General features: G+C 47.1%; 1 protein-coding gene across 1 annotated transcript in view; it reads left to right on the top strand.

Moving 5' to 3' along the window:
* The first annotated feature begins 15,019 nt into the window (after window positions 1-15,019).
* LOC137517717 (meprin A subunit beta-like) overlaps window positions 15,020-21,288 on the top strand; it is a 67,934-nt gene continuing 61,665 nt past the window's right edge. The window contains exons 1-3 of the mRNA XM_068234735.1: window positions 15,020-15,061; window positions 16,135-16,178; window positions 17,319-17,394. Of these exons, the coding sequence (XP_068090836.1) occupies window positions 15,037-15,061; window positions 16,135-16,178; window positions 17,319-17,394 (145 nt within the window). The 5' untranslated portion in view covers window positions 15,020-15,036. The remainder of the gene's footprint in view (window positions 15,062-16,134; window positions 16,179-17,318; window positions 17,395-21,288) is intronic.

The raw sequence follows: 21,288 nt of genomic DNA on the forward strand, positions 1-21,288 counted from the left end.
GGGAGGGGGTGAGTGAAAAAAATCATGGAAGGAGGGGTACTTAAACTTTGAAAATTAGCATTAGCGAGGCAGGGACCATGGTGCCAGGAGGGAGGTCAGTAAAGATGTTACCTGACTGAGGGAGATGGTGGTCTGGTAAAGGGGGAGGGGACATCCGATATGGAAGAGGGGCTTGTTTGAGGGATTAGTAGAGATGGTGGCGAAAGGAAGGACATAAGTGGGGGGGGAGGGGGGGGGGGAATGAGCCTTGGGAAATTAAAGTGGCCATACATCTGTTAACTTGACAGACAATCAACTGTTTGATATTATCGAATCGGATATAAAATGTGAGTGGAAATTGGTTGAATGTATCGATCTGAAATGTTGGGAAATTTTGGGCCAATGTGGTTGTCAGGTATGATAATCACAGCGTGCGATAACCACGAATGTTAGACACGACGTAAACACCGGCCGTTGTCCCTCAAAATGTATCATGTGCCTGTACTTTACACATCACACTGTCCCTGGAGTGTCCTTGCTGTATTTCCGCATTGGCGCTCCACGTGACTACTGGCATATACAACATGGGGTGCGTGTGTGACGTCATTTGGGCTGGGGCTACCATAACGGGCCTCTACTTTGTTTTTCCCCCCAGGCCAAAAGGTCCCAGTCCTGCTCTCTATACACAAAACTCCATGAGAGGCTCTCCATGTTTGGTGCCCAGACAGGCGTAAGATGACACCTTTCCTTCCTCCATATTGGGAATGAACATTTTGTACAGATGGTTCATAAGGTGCAAATACATCCACTAATATTGGCGTACATGTAAATATTGTGACATATTTATGCTGGTTATAACTGAACCAATAAAAATTGACAGGAAGTTAATTTGATTGGCCCAATTCCAAGCTGCATATGAACAGGATTAAATCTGCCTTGAAGCTGGGATTATTTGCATCTCACTGACCATGTGTTATAGTTTGCGCAGTTGGATAGTGAACACATTTGTCGGAAGAAATTCCAATCTATGTTCTCTACACTATCCAGCAGTGGCTGGATAGTGTAACGGTTAAGGGCTCTGCCTCTGTTACAAGAGACCTTAAATCTCTTCTCTTCCTGTTCAGTAAGCTCACACCTATTCAGTGAGGAAACCTTGGTTAAGACCCCCTAACACTGCTGCTGCCTACTGAGCTTACCCTAGTGGCTGCAGCTCTGCACTTTGAGTCCGCCAGGAGAAAAGCACAATATAAATGTTATTTGCCGTGTCTTGTCGATTTGGAGGCATGATGATTTTAATAGATGTTCTAATACTGAAAGCTGGGTGTTGATCCCCAAAATCTGATGTTCACCAGCAAATTTCTAATGTACTGATTTGCTATGTTGAAATGGAGGAACTTACTGTGATGGAAAGCAATAAAATCTTTTTCAATCATGCCATTTTTATGCATCATGTTTTCAAAATGTATTTTCAGAAAGGGAAGGGTAAGATGTACAGCTTTTCTTTCTGATAAGGTCACCATTTACAATATTATTTAGTTGTCTTTTGGGCCTATTTTTGGCAGCACATTACTTTTGTGACAACAATATATATCATTTGCTATATTGTTTTATTGCTTAAGTAAAAAAGAGAGAAGCCGCTTTAGTAATGGTGACATGAAAGCAAGTGGAATAGAATGTGACTGTACTATAGCAGCAACATTTTGGAGTGTATTTTAACTGGTGAGTGTCACAGGAGCCCTAGTGGTCAGGCCGCAAATTGCCTTCCAATCGGTTTCAGCACACAGACCATGCAAGCTTTGGTCGCGATCTTTGCGCAGAAACAGACAGAAATTTGGGCAGCAGCCCGACCAGAAGGGAGCCTGTGATGTACGGTAATTACAACTTTACACACTATTTCAGGGTATTTCCCACCACCACTGGTATGGGCCAGTGGACCCGACTGACTGGTCCTGCGAATAAAAACGGTTAAACACACTCTATTCTGTCTAGATATCAACAATAGTAGCATCTCTTCAGAGACCTGAGTTCAGTTTCTGTGTATGCTGAATAATAGGGTAACGGAACAGTGAATGACTTTAATAAAGTCTTTTATTCACGGGCAATATAAATAATTAATATATACAGACAATTATTAAAATCAACAATTATTCAAACAGTAATAGCCAGTATGAAAAATAAAAGAAAGGGAGAAAAAATACTTAGTTTCATGGAAAGATGTCCTTTTTGTGGGAAGAATCATAAAGTCCTTGGTAAAGTCCTTCGTTTCAGATCAAAGTTCAGAGTTCAGACCAGGTGGATGCCAGCATTTCCTCAAGCTGGCACAGATGAGATCAAGATGGTGTTTCATGGTGGAGGACACTGAGTTTGGCTCCTCTGCCATTCTTATGCCCCTGATCCAGTAGGAGGGAGTGAGGGCGGGAGCCACACACCACCTTAGAATATGAGATGAGCCCTCCCCTTGTCCTGGGGACCAGAAATCATATCTAACCATATATGGGCTCTATCTCACAGAACCGTACAGGTCAGGGCAGATTTACTACCATTTTCAGGTCTGCCTCGATTTACCCAGCAGTCTGATACCAAACATGAGGGGTGGGACCCCTGTGGTATCATCAGGGCACTTTCGAACTGCCTAACTGGTAGTCTTTACCTCAGAATGTTCTGAAACTTCCTCAGAATCAGCGCCAGATAGGGCCCCACATGCTCTGTTAGTTTGGAGGGCCTGCCAGCCTGGCAATACAGAAAATATGATACATATAGCAGTTTATGGAATATGATGTACATCTGGGATTTACAGCAGGTCATTCCTAGGTGACTTTTCTTTTGAAGCTTGCGACAGCAAGCTACGTGTCAGCTCCCCTGCTCGGAGTGGAGCCAGAATGTCTGACTTCTTCCCAACTAAATGGTTTCTGCCATCCTGCTTATTAATTATATCTGATGGATGGGCCATCAGCACAGCTTGAATCCAGGGACACTCTGCAGCAGGCTCGTGCCTTTTGGTGGAAGCCCCAGGAATGTCAGTTCTGATTCCTGTAATGACTGCACAAATTTAGCCAGAAATCGATCAGAAATCTGACTCGTGGATCCTTCCAATTCGCCCACGTTTCTCACGGCTGTTCCTTGACAGTGAGTAACATGATGAGATAAGCTTGAGTACATACAGTATAACACTAGTCCTTCCAAAGACCTGTCTGAGGTCACAAGTTCATATTCAGTTCAGGTTTGCTTTCAATTGCAGGATCCAGGTGTAAATTTTTTTGTGGTAGGAGCGAATGGCTGAGTATTTATTATAACACGGTTAATATTGTTTAGTAAAAGTTACCTTACAGTTATTGCCTGTCCCATTCTGTCTGTTATGATCAGCCCATATTTATCAATTGCTGAGTTGCATATAGTGATTTTCACTACTAACTGAACTATTTGTATTTCTGGCCTTCACTTGCTTTACACTTTTTACTTAAAGAGTAACTGTCAGACTGCAAAAGCTAATTTAAACCTCTATTCTCCTGTGTTAAACAGTTTAGAAGGAAGCCAAAAAGGCAATACTGAAGTTAAAAATCTCTCTTAAGGTGGCCACACACCATACAATTTTTTAAATATCTGTTCAATTTAAGAATTGCAATCAATTTTTCTGACTGATTGTAACATTTCAAAAAATATGACCAATGTACCACACACATGTGTTCAATTTTTCCCCAATTATGATAAAAATGATTGGAAACTCAGAAAAAAATTGCTTGGGTGTGTATATTAATAAATTGACAATCTAACACACACCATACAATCTTTAGAGAAATTGAAGAAAAATATCTGGCATTCCGGATAGATAAAAATCGAAAAAAAACGGGAAATCCGAACGGATTTTTCAGTCGAATGAAAAAAAGCTTTCGATTTTTTCGGGTGATACGATCGTTTTTATCGAATTGCTGTAAAATCGGATCATTTTATTGTGTCGTGTGTGGCCACCTTTACTGTGATGTGTGCTGAACAGCAAGGCTGTTATTCTCAAGCTCGTAAGGTGGCTGGCAGGACGCATAACAGATACTGCAAAGCATTCTGGGGCTGCCGCTTCTCCCCACTGCACTACCTTGGGTCATCCCCTTTATTTCCCTATCACGCCCTAAGGCTGCTTTCACAGTGAGAAGTTACAGGCTCATGTTACAGCAGCTTCTAACAGCAGCCTAAACTGATAGCACTGAAAAATCACAGGGCACATGTTCCGTTAGAGTATACTGCATGAGTCCGCTATTGTTCCTAGCCACATGGCTAATTAATATTCACTGCACAGTAGTGTTGTCCATTAGGATCTTTTTTGTGAGTCGAATCATCAGGAAGCAGGGAGGATATGACATCACAATTGGCTCCATACGAGACAGACAAACATGGAACCTGTCATGAGCTGTCAGGAGCATCATTCTCTGCAAATACTATATAAAAATTCTGTGAAATCCAAACGTGGACAGTGAAATGCATATGTAATGTAAGTAGAGCCAATATTTAGCTGCTGATATATGTGTTTTTTCCCCCTGAGACCCTATATCTAACAGCTCCTCTTTAAAGGACTTACAGTGTCAAAATAGTGAAAAAAAGTTAAATACATTTTAAGATTCTTGATCTACGGAGGACGCCATCCCACGCCCTCCCATTCATTCCGCCTTGCCTCCTGCTGTATTGCCGGCTAACCCCTCCAAACAGGTCGGGTTATCATTCCCCCCTCAATATGGCTGCCAAATATTGCCGTGCTGCGCAGTCTGCACAGACTCTATTGTGGGTGTGCAGCTCTAGGGCCTCCTCCTGCCGCATCATCAATCCTCACTGTCTCCATGTCATACATCGGGAGGAGGCCCTAGAGTTGCGCAGCCGCAATCGCGTCTATGCCGACTGCGCAGCAGTGGCAATATTTTGCGCCATATTGAAGAGGGAATGATAACGGGGTCGAGACCTGACTGGGGCTGGTATTACAGTGGGGCAAGGCGGAATTCATGGGAGGGCGTGGATGGCGTCCTCCGTAGATCAAGAATCTGAAAAGGTATTAAACTTTTTTCACTATTTTGACAGGAAACGGCCCCGCGGCACACCTGCAGATGCCGACTGCAGGTTTGACCATATCTAGAGGGGAAGCAGCCTTATTCGAGCTACCACAAGGCTGTAACCCCTCAAAACACTTCTCACTGCCACCACTAGCTGCTGCTAGACACTTTAACAATTCCCACTCTGCTGTCGAGTGACCTGCACGCAGTCTGCGTTTTCGTATTTGGGTCAGCTTTACGCTTTAGGCCAAATACGAGAATGCCACACACGCAAGCACGCACGCACACACACACGCACTGAACTTGTAATGCAAGTTACACTGCAGACTCTCTCTAGGCTATGAGCGTTGGCTTAGCACAGCAGAAGTCAAACTTATTAAATAAATATTTAATATTCCAAAAAGTGGAACAGTGCAGACAAGAATATATACAAAAGATTTACAAAACAAAGTAAAAATTACGAAGTACAAGAAACAAATATACACACGACCATTTGCATAAAAATAAAATGGGAATAACGTTACCAGCATGATGGTTGAACGCTGTTTGCGGGAGAGCGCAGTCTGACCAGTAGTCAGGGCAGTCCTAGCATCTTTGCTATCTCCAGGGAACTACAACTCTAAATCTTCCTAGCCGAGGTTTTATAGCCAGATTTGTGGCCCAGGGGTACAAGTCCAAATATACTTTAACTTCCTCAGAAGGTTTGCACCGAACGCTTGTCATATCCTTTCTGGCTGTGATTAGAGTTGGGCAAACTGTTAGCGCAACTGCAGCCGAACTGTTCGGCTGCCCAACCTGTCATGTGGCTGTGGCTCTTACTACTTCCGGGTCGCAATGACCCGGAGTAGTACGTCTGCGCTGGCCCGGCGGCGCGTGTCCTAGATCGCGCTCCCGTTGCCGGGCACTCTCTGCGCATGTGTGTGACGTCATGAGTGACGTCACACAGTAAGTAGTAAGAGCCACAGTAAGTAGTAAGAGCCACAGCCACATGACAGGTTGGGCAGCCAAACAGTTCGGCTGCAGTTGCGCTAACAGTTCGCCCAACTCTAGCTGTGATATGCAAACTTTAAAGGTTCCTATTTTAGCTTCCAACTGTCCAGACTCAGTTAGTCCAGATTGTATATTTGGTCAACAGGTAGCTGTTTACATGAATAAAAAGTTCAAAGCAATGCAACACCTTTCCAGGATGCAGGACAAAAGAGGGGGTCATTATCTAATTACCTGTTTCCTTGCTGGGGCCAAAGCATGGTCAGACGAGGCCAAGTTCCAACTCCAAGCCTGTCTTGCCTGCACTGGAAGCACCAAACATAGACGAGTGGGCAGACAACGTTGCCTCATACATCAGATCCTGTGAAGACTCTTGCATACCAACTAAATACTTTTAGGTCTACCCGAACAACAAGCCATGTTTCACTAACAAGCTACGACAACTGCGGTGGCGAAAGGAAGTCACACACAAGACTGGCAACCAGGAGGACTACAGGAGGGCGAGGAACGACCTTAACCGAGAACTTAGGGCTGCCAAAAGGGACTACGCTGAGAGAATGAAACAAAACCTGCGCTCAAATGACACTCGAGCTGTGTAGAAAGGGCTTAGGGCTGCCACCAACTATAAGCCGCCCCCCCAACATGCATCACCCAGTCCAGAACTAGCTGAAGAACTCGGCAAGTTCTACTGCAGGTTCGAGAGGCAGGAAGAACCGAGGGTACACCTGGAACCGCTCACTCCCCCTCCTCTCCCCAAGGAGAACATCATGAGCCCACCTCCTTCTCTAGTGGTGAATGAGGCTGATGTCCTGCAACTCCTGTCAAGGTTAAACACCAGGAAAGCCCCTGGACAGGACGGTGTGTCCCCAGCCTGCCTGAAAATCTGCTCCAGGCAACTCGCTCCCATCCTATCCGCCATCTTCACCAAATCACTAAGTGAAGGCATAGTCCCCAGATGCTTCAAGAGGTCAACCATCATACCTGTCCCTAAGAAACAGGGAGTTTCTGACCTGAACAACTTTAGGACGGTAGCCCTTACATCCATCATAATGAAAACTATGGAGCGAGTGGTGCTATCCAACCTCAAGCTCTCCACCTTCCCCTTCTAGACCCCCATCAGTTCGCGTATAGGGCTAACAGCTCCACTGATGATGCAATTAACATCTGCCTGGAGTTCATCTATGACCACCTTGACAGACCAGACACGCACGCCAGAATACTACTCCTGGACTTTAGTTTGGCGTTCATCACTATCTGTCCACGCATCCTACAGAAATAACTAGCCACACTTGGTGTGCACCCAAGCCTGCGCCTCTGGATCACAGACTTTCTCACCAACAGGACCCAAACTGTCAGGCTGGGTGACATCCACTCACAAATTATGACCATGAACATAGGTGCCCCCTCAAGGCTGCATCTTGTCTCCACTGCTGTTCTCCCTCTACACTAATAACTGCAGATCCAAGGCAGACTCAGTCAAGGTCATCAAGTTTGCTGACAACACCACCATTGTCTGTCTCGTCACCAAGGACAACATCCAGGAGTACTGTCAGCAGATGGAGAGAATCTCCCAATGGTGCAAGGAGACCAATCTGGTGCTCAACACTGCAAAAACTGTTGAGCCAATAGTTGACTTCAGCAAATCCGTTCCCACCCCACCTCCAATTCACATTGATGGTACAGAAGTGGTAAGAGTGCCTTGCGCCCGTCTCCTGGGCACTAGCATCTCCAGTGACCTCAGCTGGAGGCCCAACATCACTGCCATCCAAAGGAAAGCCCAGCATGGCCCCAGAGATTCTGACCAGCTTCTACTCCGCCACAATTGAATCGATCCTCTGCTCTTCCATCCTGGTCTGGTACACCGGCACAACCACCAGCGACAGGCTCACACTTCAGAGGGTCATCAGGGCAGCGGAGAGGGTCATTGGAAGACCTCTCCCCTCACTTGACCTCTTACACAAGAGAAGGCTGAGATTGAGGGCACTGAGGATAGCTACTGATCCTTCTCACCCAGGCCACTGTTACTTCTGTCAGCTTCCACTGGGATGGAGGCTTCGAGCCATCTCCACAAGGACTGCCAGACACAGTAACTCTTTCTTCCCCTCGGTCGTCAGCCTCCTTAATTCCCTCCACATATTCCCATCAGCACACAAAAACTAAGTGATGATTGGCCATTTCTATGACTTTTCGGAACTGTAACGGGGTAATGTAAATTGCTGCTCTAGGATGTAATCAGCAAATGTAACTGAATGTAACTGCAATGGGATGTAAATGCAACTGCTTGTCCGCTGTATATAGGTGTTAACTTCCGCTCCTGCTGTTCTATGCTTGTATATCATGTCTCCTTGAGCTATATGTACTGTGCCAAACCCAATTCCAGGTTTCTTTATAGGAGGATCTATTTAAATCAAGTGAAGCCACAAAATAGCGATCTGTTTCCCAAATTTTTGTTTCACACTTTATTATATTCACAAAAAATTATTTTTCTTCTTCAAAAAGGTAGAAAAATTCGTTGTAAAGCAGCAGAAAAATTTGTGGTACAGACATAAAAAGCAATACAAAAAGCAGATCATAGACACAGTGTGCTTTGTTTGATGAATAAAGGTAATTTTAGTTCAGGCGACGACACTAGTCCGTTTCGGGTTATTGACCCTTCGTCAGGCCTTTACAAAGCATAGAGAATTATCTATAAATTAAACAAATACATATACATTAAAATCAATAAAAATCACTTTCAATGTGATTTAGTAACAGCACACCAGAAAAGAATATATGAATGAAGGTGGAAAACAAGAGAGCAGGAAACCCAATTCCAGGCATGACCCAGTCATGCTTGGCGAAATAAAGAATTCCTGATTCCTGATCCTAAGTCCTTTAATGGCTTATATGTAACTTCTAACAGAGTTAGCCTTAAGGTTGCCATACATGAGGCAACTTGGCAGTCGATCGATTATTCGTTTCAATAATTATCAAATTGGATGAAAACTGATGATGCCAAGAGTGTGCCAATCAACAATTCAACTAATTTTTGCATGAAAATGGTCACATGTATAGATTGGACATGCTGGGAAATCTCGGGCTGATGTGCTCGATTGGGTGCTTGGCAGTAATGGCATGTGATATTGGGACGAGTGTCAAACGCACCGGAACCCCCATCCACTGTTCCCCTAAATGTAAATGTGCCCTCATGCCCATACAATTATACTTTACCTGTCTGCTTTCACCTGCCGCAGTGCCCATCCATCTTCTACTACCATATTGGTGCCCCACTTGCAACCGGTATATAGCACGTGACACGTGTGACGTCACACATGTGCCATGTGCTATATGCCAGCAGCGAGTAAGGTACAAATGCAGAAGCAAAAGATGGATGGGCACCGTGGCAGGCAACAGCAGACAGGTAAAGTACAATTGCATGGGCAGGGAGCACGTTTACATTGAGGGGCAGTGGCGTCAAAACGCCGATTCCCGAGAGATTTCCTGTTGAAATCGATCAGGAATCAGCTTGCTGTGTGTGGGCACTGGGCAACCAACACATCTCTCTGATCAGATTCGATTAGAGAGATCTGTCTCTTTACACCCTGATTGATATGCATGAACATGAGCCTTGTAAACTACCCCTCACTGCTTAATATTCTAACTCAGCTGAGTAGGCCATCCTAAATAGAAATTTGCTTTGGCTGTGTACATAAGGGAGGACTGTAGTTAGCTTTTAAAGGGTAGCATTTTAAGGGTCAAGCAAACAAATTTACCAGATTTCACCAGCAATTCTCCAAAATTTGACATCACACCGAGGTTATTTCCTTTCAGCCCCCCAAATCATGTCACCATCCCATCCATTTAGATGGTAAGCCTTTGGCAGGGCCCTCCCTCCTTGTGTATCATACTGGATTGTGCATCCTGCCCATCTTAAATCTGCAGCACAAAATTCATCATAACTGTCCCTCAGAGAAGCTCAAATCTCTTTTTTTTTTTTTATTGAATTGACCTGAATTAGAAATTGGCCTTGTGATCAGGGCCGGTTCTAGGTATAATGGGCCCCCCAGGCAAAATTGACCTGGGGCCCCCTAACAGACCCCCACCCCAAAGCACATTAGGGGCTCTCAAGTTCGCCTGACATCCCACCAGCCCCCTCTTCCCCAACTTTATTTTGGTCTCTGGGAGCCTGTAGTGTAATTAAACGCATCCAGAACAATCACAAATTGCACTGTAGTGACCAGTCTGTGTCTCCTTTATGGTCTGCTTTCCTGAGCCCTGGCTAGTGGATTTCCTATGCTAAACAGACTTTAATTGACGTGTGGCAGCCCATCTGACATATTGTAATTCTTCATCTTCATTATCACACCCCAAAGTGCCAGTAATATAAGACATTTTTTTTAAAAACTACAAAATATAATAAGTCAGGCCAATTCTCCACAGACAGGAGAAGCACTGGCAGGGAACCACCTGAATCATCCTTCTGTCAGCATAGGGTTGTGGTAAAAGAGCTCCCCTTCACTCGTTCACAGGGGTGCTCGGATACCTCGGAATCGGAATGAATTCAGATCCGGATAGCTAGAAATCCAGATCTGAATCGGATATCCAAATCCGAACGTTCCGGTATCCGAATAGAATCGGATATCTGAACCCATTATCTGGGTAAATCCGAATTAATTCGGATATCTGGATAGAAAACCGGAAGTGGCCTTTAAATTGCTTCCAAAATGTTTTTTTAAAGTAAATGATGCGTGAAGCATCATGTTTTTTTTTTAAAGAGAAACACTAATTGATTATGTGGGGAGTTAAAATACAAAAAAAAATTAGCTGTAAATTAACATCAGGACTAGAGTCCAGACAATGGTCGTGCAACCCACATTGTGTCCAAAGTCCAACGCACAACTAGGACATTACAGGTTTCAGCCCAGACACCTCCAAAAAATTACACAGCAATTGTTTAGATAGTTCACCATGGCACAGTTAAAACATTAAAAACGAGAGGTTCCAGGAAGCGGTCGTACTGTCGCAGTTGGGGCCTCCCCACAACTCAGACAGCACAGTTATCAGCCCAGACACCTCTAACAAATTACACAGCAAAAGTGCTTTTAACAAAATATAGGGTGGTAGCAGCTGCAGTGGCCTGTGGCACTCTGGCGGTGGGAGCAGCACAGGTAGCAGGAGACAAGAGGAGGAGAAGAAGTGTAACGTGTGGCTGGCAGGCAGCATACATAGTTCAACATGGCACCTAGTGTTGGGACCACGGTTGTAAAAAAAATTGTGAACCAGGCTTGTTAGTCAAGACGGAGCCAGGAGGCTGTGGTGGTAAAGGGTGGTACTTCACTGTGTGCGTTGATGACAAGACCCGTGCCATTTGCCACAGTTGCGGTGCCAGTCTGAGCAGAGGTCGCGATCTCAACAAGTTTGGTACATCGTGCCTGCAGCCCCAGTTTCCAAACCTTTGCAGGATTACAGTGAGTTTCCGAAGCTGAAGGACAGTGGTGCAGGCAGTGGTCAGAGCCAGACAGCTACTGCACAGCCTTCAGCAGCAGCAGGAGCACAGAAACTCACTGCTCCACCCCCCCCCCCCCGGACAGCCAGTCCTCAGTGGCCTTATCTGCTCCCTCCACAGTGGCCTCCTCTTCCTTCCGTGCAGGTAAACGCCGCCAGACCCTTCTCAGCGAGTCATTTCCCGGTGTGACCAAGGTGCTGCCTCCCACCAACTCGTGCATCCAGGTGCTGAATGGGTTGCTTGCCCGGGCCATGTGCTTCCAGCTCCTGCCATACTCCTTTGTGTAGGAGGGGAGTGAGATGAGAGCGATCCTGCAGTATGGGAACCCAGAGTGTCAAATCCCCAGCCCCCACTACTTCTCCCGCAAGGCGAACCCAGCACTGCACCGGTTTGCTATAGCAAACGTGGGCCGCTCGCTTGATCATGCCATGAATGAGCGGATCCACATCACAATAGACTCCTGGAGCAGCCATTTCGGGACAGACCGCTACCTGTCCTTCATGGCTCACTGGGTCAGTCTGGTGGAATGCGCCAGCGAGGAAGCAGCAGCCAGCAGGTCCATCCTCGGGCGCAGCAGCAGCACCAGTAGTCCACTATGCGGTGCCACAACGCGGGGTCAGGGGAGAAGCAGCAGCTTCGCCGCCATGCGACCCCGCCTCAACAGCAGCGTGAAGGCCCGTCATTGCCAAGCGCTGCTGGAGATGGTCAGCCTGGGGAAAAACAGCTTGACTGCACCCAACGTGCTCCGTTACCTGAGGGAGCAGGAGAAGACGTGGCTGACCCCTAGAGGCCTCAGAGTTGGATTGGTGGTGTCCGACAATGCGGCCAACCTAGTGGCTGCCATCACCAGGGGACACGACCCACGACCCCTGCTTGGCCCATGTCCTCAACCTGGTGGTGCAGAAGCTCATGCGCACCTACCAGGGTATGGACAATCTTTTGGAAGCAGCTCGGAAAATTGTGCGCACTTTTCACCGCTTAGCTGCTGCCGCAGCAAACCTGGCTGACATGCGGCAATGTGAGGGCCTGCAACGACACCAGGCTAATCATCAATGTGCCAACTCGCTGGAACTCCACCCTGGCAATGTTGGAGCGGCTGGTTGAGCAGAGGAGGGCTGTCAACCGCCACATTGTTGAGGGCACTCTCACCGGCACCACCAAACTCCAGCTCCTCTCCCAACGCACAGTGGGGGCAGATGCAGCAGGTCTGCTTGGTGTTGGCTCCCTTCCTGCAGGGATCCAACCTGGTCAGCGAGGAATGGACATCCCTCTGCCAGTGGGTACCCTTTGTCTGCTGGAGAAGGCACTGTGCGATTTGGGAGAGGAGGCCCTGAACCAGTTGGAACAGCAGCCTCCTGCGCAGTCCACTTCTGCGCAGGAATTTGAGTTGTTGGAGGAGGATGAAGAGGAGATGGAGGTGCTGGATGTTGCTGTGGAGGGGGAACAGCAGAGCGCAGCTGCAGTGGTGCAAGTGTGGAGAGAGAAGGAAGGGGCTTGGGGGCCAGAGGAGGAGGACAGCGTTGTGGCCACTGACCCTGATGTCTCTGCTGGATGGACCACCCTGTTCCCTATGGCAGCACACAAGTTGCGGTGCCTGCGCAGAGACCCTAGGGTTAAGCAGATGCAAGCTCGGGAGGACGCCTCCATCAGCATGATCCTGGACCCACGGCTGAGAGGGAAGGTGGCTCAGTTCCTGCCTGCTGGAGACCGTGAGCAGCGAACAAGGGAGTTGCAGGAGCTCCTTGTTCGGCGATTGGAGGAAGCCTTCCCCCAGCCTTCCACCCCCTCTGTCCATGTCCAGCCAGCGCAGCAGCCGGTGCCTGCAGCCAGCAGCAGCATCAGGCGCCCAGGAGACCTGCTGTCCTTGACAAAGGCACTCTACATGACGGTAGAGCAGCCGAGAGAGGAGGTGCATGAAGCAGCATCCTACTCTCAAAGTCACAGCCAGCGCCTGACCCGGATGGTGGCCGACTACATGGGGTCCTTCAGTGGGCTTGACACCGGCGGCAAGGAGCCTGTGAACACCTTGGAGTACTGGGTAGAGCGCTTGCATATCTGGAGTGAGCTGTCGCAGTACACCCTGGAAGTCCTATCTTGCCCCCCGTCCAGCGTGCTGTCCGAGAGGTGCTTCAGTGCGGCCGGTGGCGTGGTCAAGAAAAGCGCTCTCGTCTGTCCCCAGAGTTCGTGGACAGACTCACATTCCTCAAGATTGACCAGGCCTGGATTGAAGGCACATTATTGTGCCTGGTGTAGCTGAAAAGCTAGTTTTAGTTTATAAAAAGGATGCTGTTGTAGGCAAAATTTGTTGGGCTATAAAAGGGCTCTGGATATAGCTCAAAACAAGTGATTACTATAACCTAAATTCTCCCTACTCTCACAAAAACCCTCCCCTGATGGTGCCTAAACTCAAGACCCCCTGGTGGTGCCTAACTCCCCTGGTGCTGCCTAACCCTAACCCCCCCCCTGGTAGTGCTTAACCCTAAGACCCCCCCTGGTGATTACTATGACCTAATTTCTTCCTACTGCCACATAAAACCCCCTCTAACCCCTCCTTGGTGGTGCCTAACCCTAAGACCTCCCTGGTGTTACCTAACCCCTTCTTAGTGGTACCTAACCCTAAGACCCCCCTGGTGGTGCCTGACCCTAACCTTCCTGGTGGTGCCGAACCCTACCCCCCCCCCCCCCCCCCCCCGGTGGTGCCTAAAACTGGGAATCTCCCCTGGTGGTGCCTAACCCTAAGACCACCCTGGTGGTACCTAACCCTATCCCCTTCCTGGTGGTGCCTAACCCCTCCCTGGTGGTGCCTGACCCTAAGACCCCCCCCCCCCCCCCGGTGATTACTATGACCTAAATTCTCCCTACTCTCACACAGAACACTCCCCTGGTGGTGCCTTACCCAAAGACCCCCCCTAGTGGTGCCTAACACTAAGCCCCCCCCACTTGTATTGCCTAATCCTAACCCCCCTGCACCCCTGATTCAAAAATCTCAGCTATAAAAGGGCACCCTTTTGTAGCAGAATCAAAAACCTTGTAGCAGAATCAAAACTATGGGCTACAAAAAGGCGCCCTTTTCTAGAGTAATCAAAACCCTTGTAGCCGAAAACCTTGTAGCCGAATCAAAAATATGGGCTGCAAAGGGGAAGCCTTTTGTAACAGAATCAAAAACCTTGTAGCTGAAAACCTTGTAGCCGAATAAAAAATATGGGCTACAAAGGGGTGCCCTTTTGTAGCAGAATCAAAAACCTTGTAGCCGAAGGAAAAATGTGGGCTACAAAGGGGTGCCCTTTTGTAGCCGAATTGAAAACCTTGTAGCTGAAAAAAACTCCGGCGCCCTTTTCACCACCTTGTAGCCCATATTTGCAGAAATAACATTGAAGTCTATGGAGGCGCCCTTTTAATACAGATGGCTCAGGCACCCTTTTCAACTGATTCCCCTGTAGCAATGTGGTTCATTTATCTATGTATTTCAGAAAAAAATTACCATGAAATTCCTGTACCTGATTTTATCTTTTTATATTTTTTGCTATAGCAAATGACAATTTTCTGGCAAAACAGATGGATATCACTGAAATCAATAAAGGTATGTAAATTACTGTATCAATCTTTTCTCTTACTTAAGGTAAAAACTGATAAAATGCACTAAAGCCAAAGAAATCAGATATCGACCATCTTTCTTTCTTCTGAGTGATGGAAGTCTTTATAGCAGAGTTCAGTGCTTTGTTGGCGAACAGAAGAACTGAAAAATAAAGAATTGAATGTTAGGTAACACATATCAACTAACAATCAAAGAAACTGTCCTGTAAACCCCACATATCTATAGAGCTTTTAGCCAGCAAGAATAGAAAGCTTTTCAGAAGTTTCTGTTTACAGCCTGTGTGGAAAAAATGCTTTGTTTATAAGCTTTTGTAAAAGTTTGTGTCAGTGTCAGTGGCGCTAGAGCTGTGCCATATAGATAGGTTCCACTTCTCTGTCACAATTCAGAGGAATGATTTACTGTTTGTTTCTGCCCTGCTTACACACACACACACACTGCTTTTTCACACATCATATGAGAACAGCTGGGGTATTTTTTAGCTACAGAGACGGATCTGAAGAGAAGGATCTGTACTTTTTCCTGTTCTTGGATGCTCCCCACCCATTCAGAATGAGCTGTTCATGGCTGTAAACTGCTTACTTTAGACTACGAGGCAGATAGAGAGAACACATAGAGCTGTAGCTGATTAATTATTTACGCATATTTGAAGCTATATTTGTGTTTTCTATCATTCTGAAGAGATTACAGTCGCAGTATTACAGCAGTGAAGATTGGTTCTGTATGCCGGATGTGCTGGACACAGTCCTCATAGTAATGCCCACAGTCAAAACTGTGAAATTTGCATTAAAAGACATTCAGTTCCGGATCAAAAAGTGCACTTCCTGTTTGCACACACAGAATCACAAAAAAACAAAACTCATACAAAATTGCTTTCAATAAACGCGAATCACTCTGAAAATGACAGGAATCACATAACAAAATTGTTCACAAAAGCGCTTATCGCTTGCGATTTTGTAGTGTGAACTAGGCCTCAATCTGCTCTACCTGCTTGTGATATTTCTACACTCTATGAAATACCTGACATTCATTTATGTAATATATCTGTAACCATTTTTCAGCTTCCGGTTTGGACCTCTTTGAAGGTGACATTTTGGGAAATCCAGTGAGTATATTAATTTGACAATAAATTGTAATAATGTTACTGAAACCAGTAGTAAGATCTCATCCATCCATAGTTGTGTACCTATAGGGCCTGATTTATTATAGTCCTATGAGATGATGACAATCGAAGGATCGTCACTGGTCCTGCCAAACAAATGACCACCATGTTTTCCAACATGTTCCTATACATGTGCCCGCATTCTCTAAGCATTTGCCAGCCACCGGCATGGTCTGCTATAACCCATGTGATGAGCGCACTCATCCATCGGCAAACAGGCGGTGCTGCTTTATGACCATACTAACTGATGACCCGGTGTTGCCTGGGTATGTATTTGGTTGCTGTTGGCTGTGTCCACTTTTTCTAACTTTGGCATACAGCCACTCAATGACCAAGTTTATGAGCTTTGGGGTCCTTGGCATCAATAATGTAAAGTTTCCCATTGAAATGAAACAAATCTGATTGGCTGTTTGTGGCTCCACCCCTTTTTCTGAATTTGAACTCCAGTCACCCAATGACAGACTGTAACAGGTTTGCAGGCTCTGCCATTAACAGTGTAAGAATGGCAGCAATTTAAATATTCCTGTCAAAAATCAGTTGGTGAATTTTGATTAGCTGTTGTAGGCTCCACTCACTTTCCTGAATATTAATACCAGTTACAAACTGTGCCAAGTTTGAGAACACCTGCCATTAACAGTGTAAGAATGGCTGCAGTTTACATTTTCCCATTTAAAATGAATGATTGCAAACTTTTTCTCCTTTATGGCACATTTTTATAATAAATTCACATTTTTGAATTACCAGTATTTGGGGTTTTTAGTATTCTGTTGTGTATCAGAAGAGATTGAACAACCGGCACCAGATGCTTAGACCGGCAGGTCGGGAGCTTTGGGTGCAACACCAATGTGCCTCCAGACGAAGGTAGACCAAAGTGCACAAGAGAAAACAATGGTTCCGGGCACCAATGGTTTGCAGTCACCCTTTAATCAGTTCCCGGCACCTTCCAAACATAGCCATCAATCTTAGGCCTGTTTTTAGTATTCTGCAGCCCTACAAAAAGTCTCTATTAAACAGGTCCAGTCTGTGTATAAAATTTGTATTTCATAATTTTCTTCTCTATTTTTTTTTTACTTAACACTTTAGATGGCAAGAAACACAATAATTGGAGCACAGTACAGATGGCCTCTGACAGTTCCTTATTACATGGAAGATAGTCTGGGTATGTTTTTAAGCAGTAATATTTAAAAAGGACATATTAGTCTGTATTTATTGATTTAAAGTCAAATAAAGGTGAATTTTAGTTTGTAATCTTCTGGCCGCTCATAAACTGTCTCACATCAGCTTCTTGTTTTAGCCTACCACATGATTACCACAACCAATCAGAGGCTTACAAACAGAAAAGGATAAGATGAATTGGAGCCCCAGGCAAGATAGCAGTTTTTGCCCACCGCTTATGATTACCTGACTTTTGTAATAAGTTGTGGTGGGGGCTAGCATCCACTAGGCTCTCTGCAGGACCTAGACAACTGCCTAGGTTTACCTTATGGCTAATCCAGCTCTGCTTACAAATCAATCACTTGATGTAAATGAGCACGTACTCCTCCGAGTGTTTTCCTCATGGTGAATCTCTTTAAAATAACTTAATAATTTCAAGTTTTTCACTCCACTGCTTATCTTTATCTCTTGGTATCCCTGTACTCCTCCCTCCTGTCTGGAAACCACGCCTTCCTCCAGATATTTCTATCCTTAGGAGGCAATCGGGGGTGTGTGTGTGTGTGTGTGTGTGTGTGTGTGTGGGGGGGGGGGGGGGGGGGGTTGGGGAGCACGGTAGGGAGGAAGTGTTCAGTCTTCTTTTTCCTCCACCACCAGACCATTCTCCTGTGCTTACCTCACCTGGTTGAGTCCTTTCATCCAGCGGTGCTCATCCGGATTCCGGATATCCGGGTAACCCGGATATCCAAACTTTTTCAGCTATCCGATTCGGATTCTGAATTTCTGTAGAAATCCGGATAGCTATCTGCGGATATCTGGGCACATAACACGGATATCCGCGGATATTGCGGATATCCGGATCCGAAATACTCTAACTAAGCAGAGGCCCTAGCAACCAATCACAGAGGGGAACCCTGACCAGCCCCACCTGACCTCATTGAGCCAATCAGAGGGCTCCCAGCCTAATCCCTGGCACCCAATCACAGAAAGGAACACTGGCCAGCCCCCCTGTATAATGAGGTCTGCCATGATGAGACGTATCGTCTTGCTGAATGCTCACTGAGAGACATGCTCCAGTGCTGGTGGCCTAGCAAGGGCTGTACACAGTTATAAACCTAAAGCTGTTCAGTGATTAACCCCTTCACTATCACTACACTATTGTTAAATCGTTAATTAGCTCAGAGCCGTCTCAGTCATCAGGCAACTATAAATTAGGGATGGGACGAATCCACAATGTCTTCGAATCCGAATCCGGATCCGAATCTAAAAAGGTTCTCAAATATCTCGAACCTTTCGAATCCCGAATCTAACGAATCCTGCACATACGAATTGTGCGATCCGTGGTATAGTTGCCCGCAGTATAGGTAGCGAGGTAAAGGTGCCTTCAGTATAGCTAGCTAGGTATGGGTGCCTTCAATATTGGTAGCTTTCAGTATAGGTAGCAAGGTATAGGGGCCTGCAGTATAGGTAGAAAGGTATATGGGCCTTCAGTATAGGTAGCAGGGTATATGGGCCTTCAGTAGGTAGGTAGGTAGGTAGGTACGTATAGGGGCCTTTAGGTAGGTAGGTAGGTATAGGGGCCTTTAGGTAGGTAGGTAGGTAGGTACGTATAGGGGGCCTTTAGGTAGGTATAGTGGCCTGTAGGTAGGTAGGTATAGTGGCCGGTAGGTAGGTAGGTATAGTGTCCTGTAGGTAGGTAGGTAGTTAAAGGGACCTTCAGTATAGGTAGCAGGGTATAGGGCCTTAAGTATAGGTAGGTATGTAGGTAGGTATAGGGGCCTTTAGGTAGGTAGGTATAGGGGCCTTTAGGTAGGTAGGCACGTATAGGGGGCCTTTAGGTAGGTAGGTAGGTAGGTAGGTAGGTATAGAGGCCTGTAGGTAGGTATAGGGGCCTTTAGGTAGGTAGGTAGGTACATATAGGGGGCCTTTAGGTAGGTATAGGGGCCTGTAGGTAGGTAGGTATAGTGGCCGGTAGGTAGGTAGGTAGGTAGTATAGGGGGCCTTTAGGTAGGTATAGGGGCCTGTAGGTAGGTAGGTATAGTGCCCGGTAGGTAGGTAAAGTGGTAGGTGGGTAGGTAGGTAGGTGTGGCTCCCCCCATGCCTCCTCCACTCACCCCCATGGCCTCCTCCGTCCCCCGTGCCTCCTCGCTCACCCCTGCATAAGTATCAACTCACATGTCCAGTGGAGCGCAGAGCGGCAGACCTCGTCATTACTTCTCGGTTCCCTCTAGTGGCCGGACCGGCTTTTACTGATGACGTCATTGTAAAAGCTGTCACTAGAGGGAACCAGGAAGTCAGCGAGAGGTCTGCCGCTCTGCGCTCCACTGGACAGGTGAGTTGATACAAAGTATGCAGGCGGGCGGGCGGAGGAGGCGCGGGGCAGGCGGAGGAGGCGCGGGTCGGAGGAGGACGAGTGCGAGCGGCGGATGCGCGGCGATGCAGCGGCGGGATTCGGCGGATTCGTAAAGTGGAAAATGGCGTCGGGATTCGAATCCACGAATCTCGAATATTTCCCAATATTCGAGGGATTCGTGGATTCGCCGGATTCATCGTCCCATCTCTACTATAAATATTTGCCTAGAGCGGCATGGGTGGGGGAAGGGCGCAAAGCAGGGAGGCCACTCCCCGCGGTTGCTCATGCAGCCAGTGTGTGGTTTTTCTTCCTTCATGCTGGCCGCCTCTATGACAGGCAGCTCAGCTCAGCTGTGCCGCCTACTGGACCGCCCCATTCCCTCTCCACTCAGAGCGACAGAAGCATAGGGAGGGTGGGACATCTGTCTGCAGGTACAGCATCTTGGGGAACGCTTTGGCAGTGAAGCCAATGCTTTAATTTACTAGCCAGAGTCTCTGCTATGTATCAGCAGCTGCAGAGCTCGGCACTTGGCTGCCCCGCCTACTGTCTCTCCCCGGCTGTGTCACACACACACTCACAGCCTCTTTCTCATTGCTCAGCCCGGCGCGAGGTTTAAACCTACAGAAGGAGATCTGCTGCTGCTGCCAGGCACGCAGAGGCATAAGGTGGGGGAGATTCCATCTGTCCTCAGGTACAGCATCTGGGGGGGCGCTGCTCACATGCCTCCACTCACTGCACGGCTGCCTGCCTGCAGAGCCGGGACAAGGTCCTCCAGCACCCAAGGCTGAGACACCAAAGTGCGCCCCTCCATCCCTGCCACCCCAGCCATCACACACTGATTGCTATTAGACTAAGAGGGCCACAGGGCCCACAATCTCCCCAACACCTTAATATCTATTTATCTGGCTTGCAGTCACTGCTATGTATCCCCTTTTCTTATTTCTTTCTGCTTAATAAACAATTAGGAATGACAGCTGAATGAATTGTGCGTCCCCTCCTACACTGCGCCCTGAGGCTGGAGCCTCTCCAGCCTATGCCTCGGCCCGGCCCTGCCTGCCTGGCACTAGTTCATGAAATAGCTGTAGTCTCCAGCACCCCCCACCGCCCTCCCTCCTCCGTGGGTCACCTGCCCTGTCCTAAACACTGCCACAGGAAACAGCATGAATGCAGAAGACACACATACTGCTGTCCGTGTCTCTGCTCTACCTGAACTATTGACCCCTGTGTGTGCCTGTCCTGAGCTTACTCCCCCCACTACAGAAGTATTGCTACTAAAGGGAAGCCAGATGTGATATGCCAGGTCTGGGGATGGCAGAAGACAAATGAAAAGCCTTTCATCTGATTACTGTCTGTAGGACAGTCCACCAACAGCCTCAGAGATCATTCAGAAGCAGACAGTTTAGAGGTATGCAGGGCATTGTATGGGATGCACACATACAAACACATTTGCATAGTATACAGACACACACACGTGCAGAGAGTACATACACACACATGCAGAGAGTACATACACACACATGCACAGAGAACATACACACACATGCACAG

Source organism: Hyperolius riggenbachi, chromosome 5 (assembly GCF_040937935.1).
Source record: "Hyperolius riggenbachi isolate aHypRig1 chromosome 5, aHypRig1.pri, whole genome shotgun sequence".
NCBI classification, from domain to species: Eukaryota; Metazoa; Chordata; class Amphibia; order Anura; family Hyperoliidae; genus Hyperolius; species Hyperolius riggenbachi.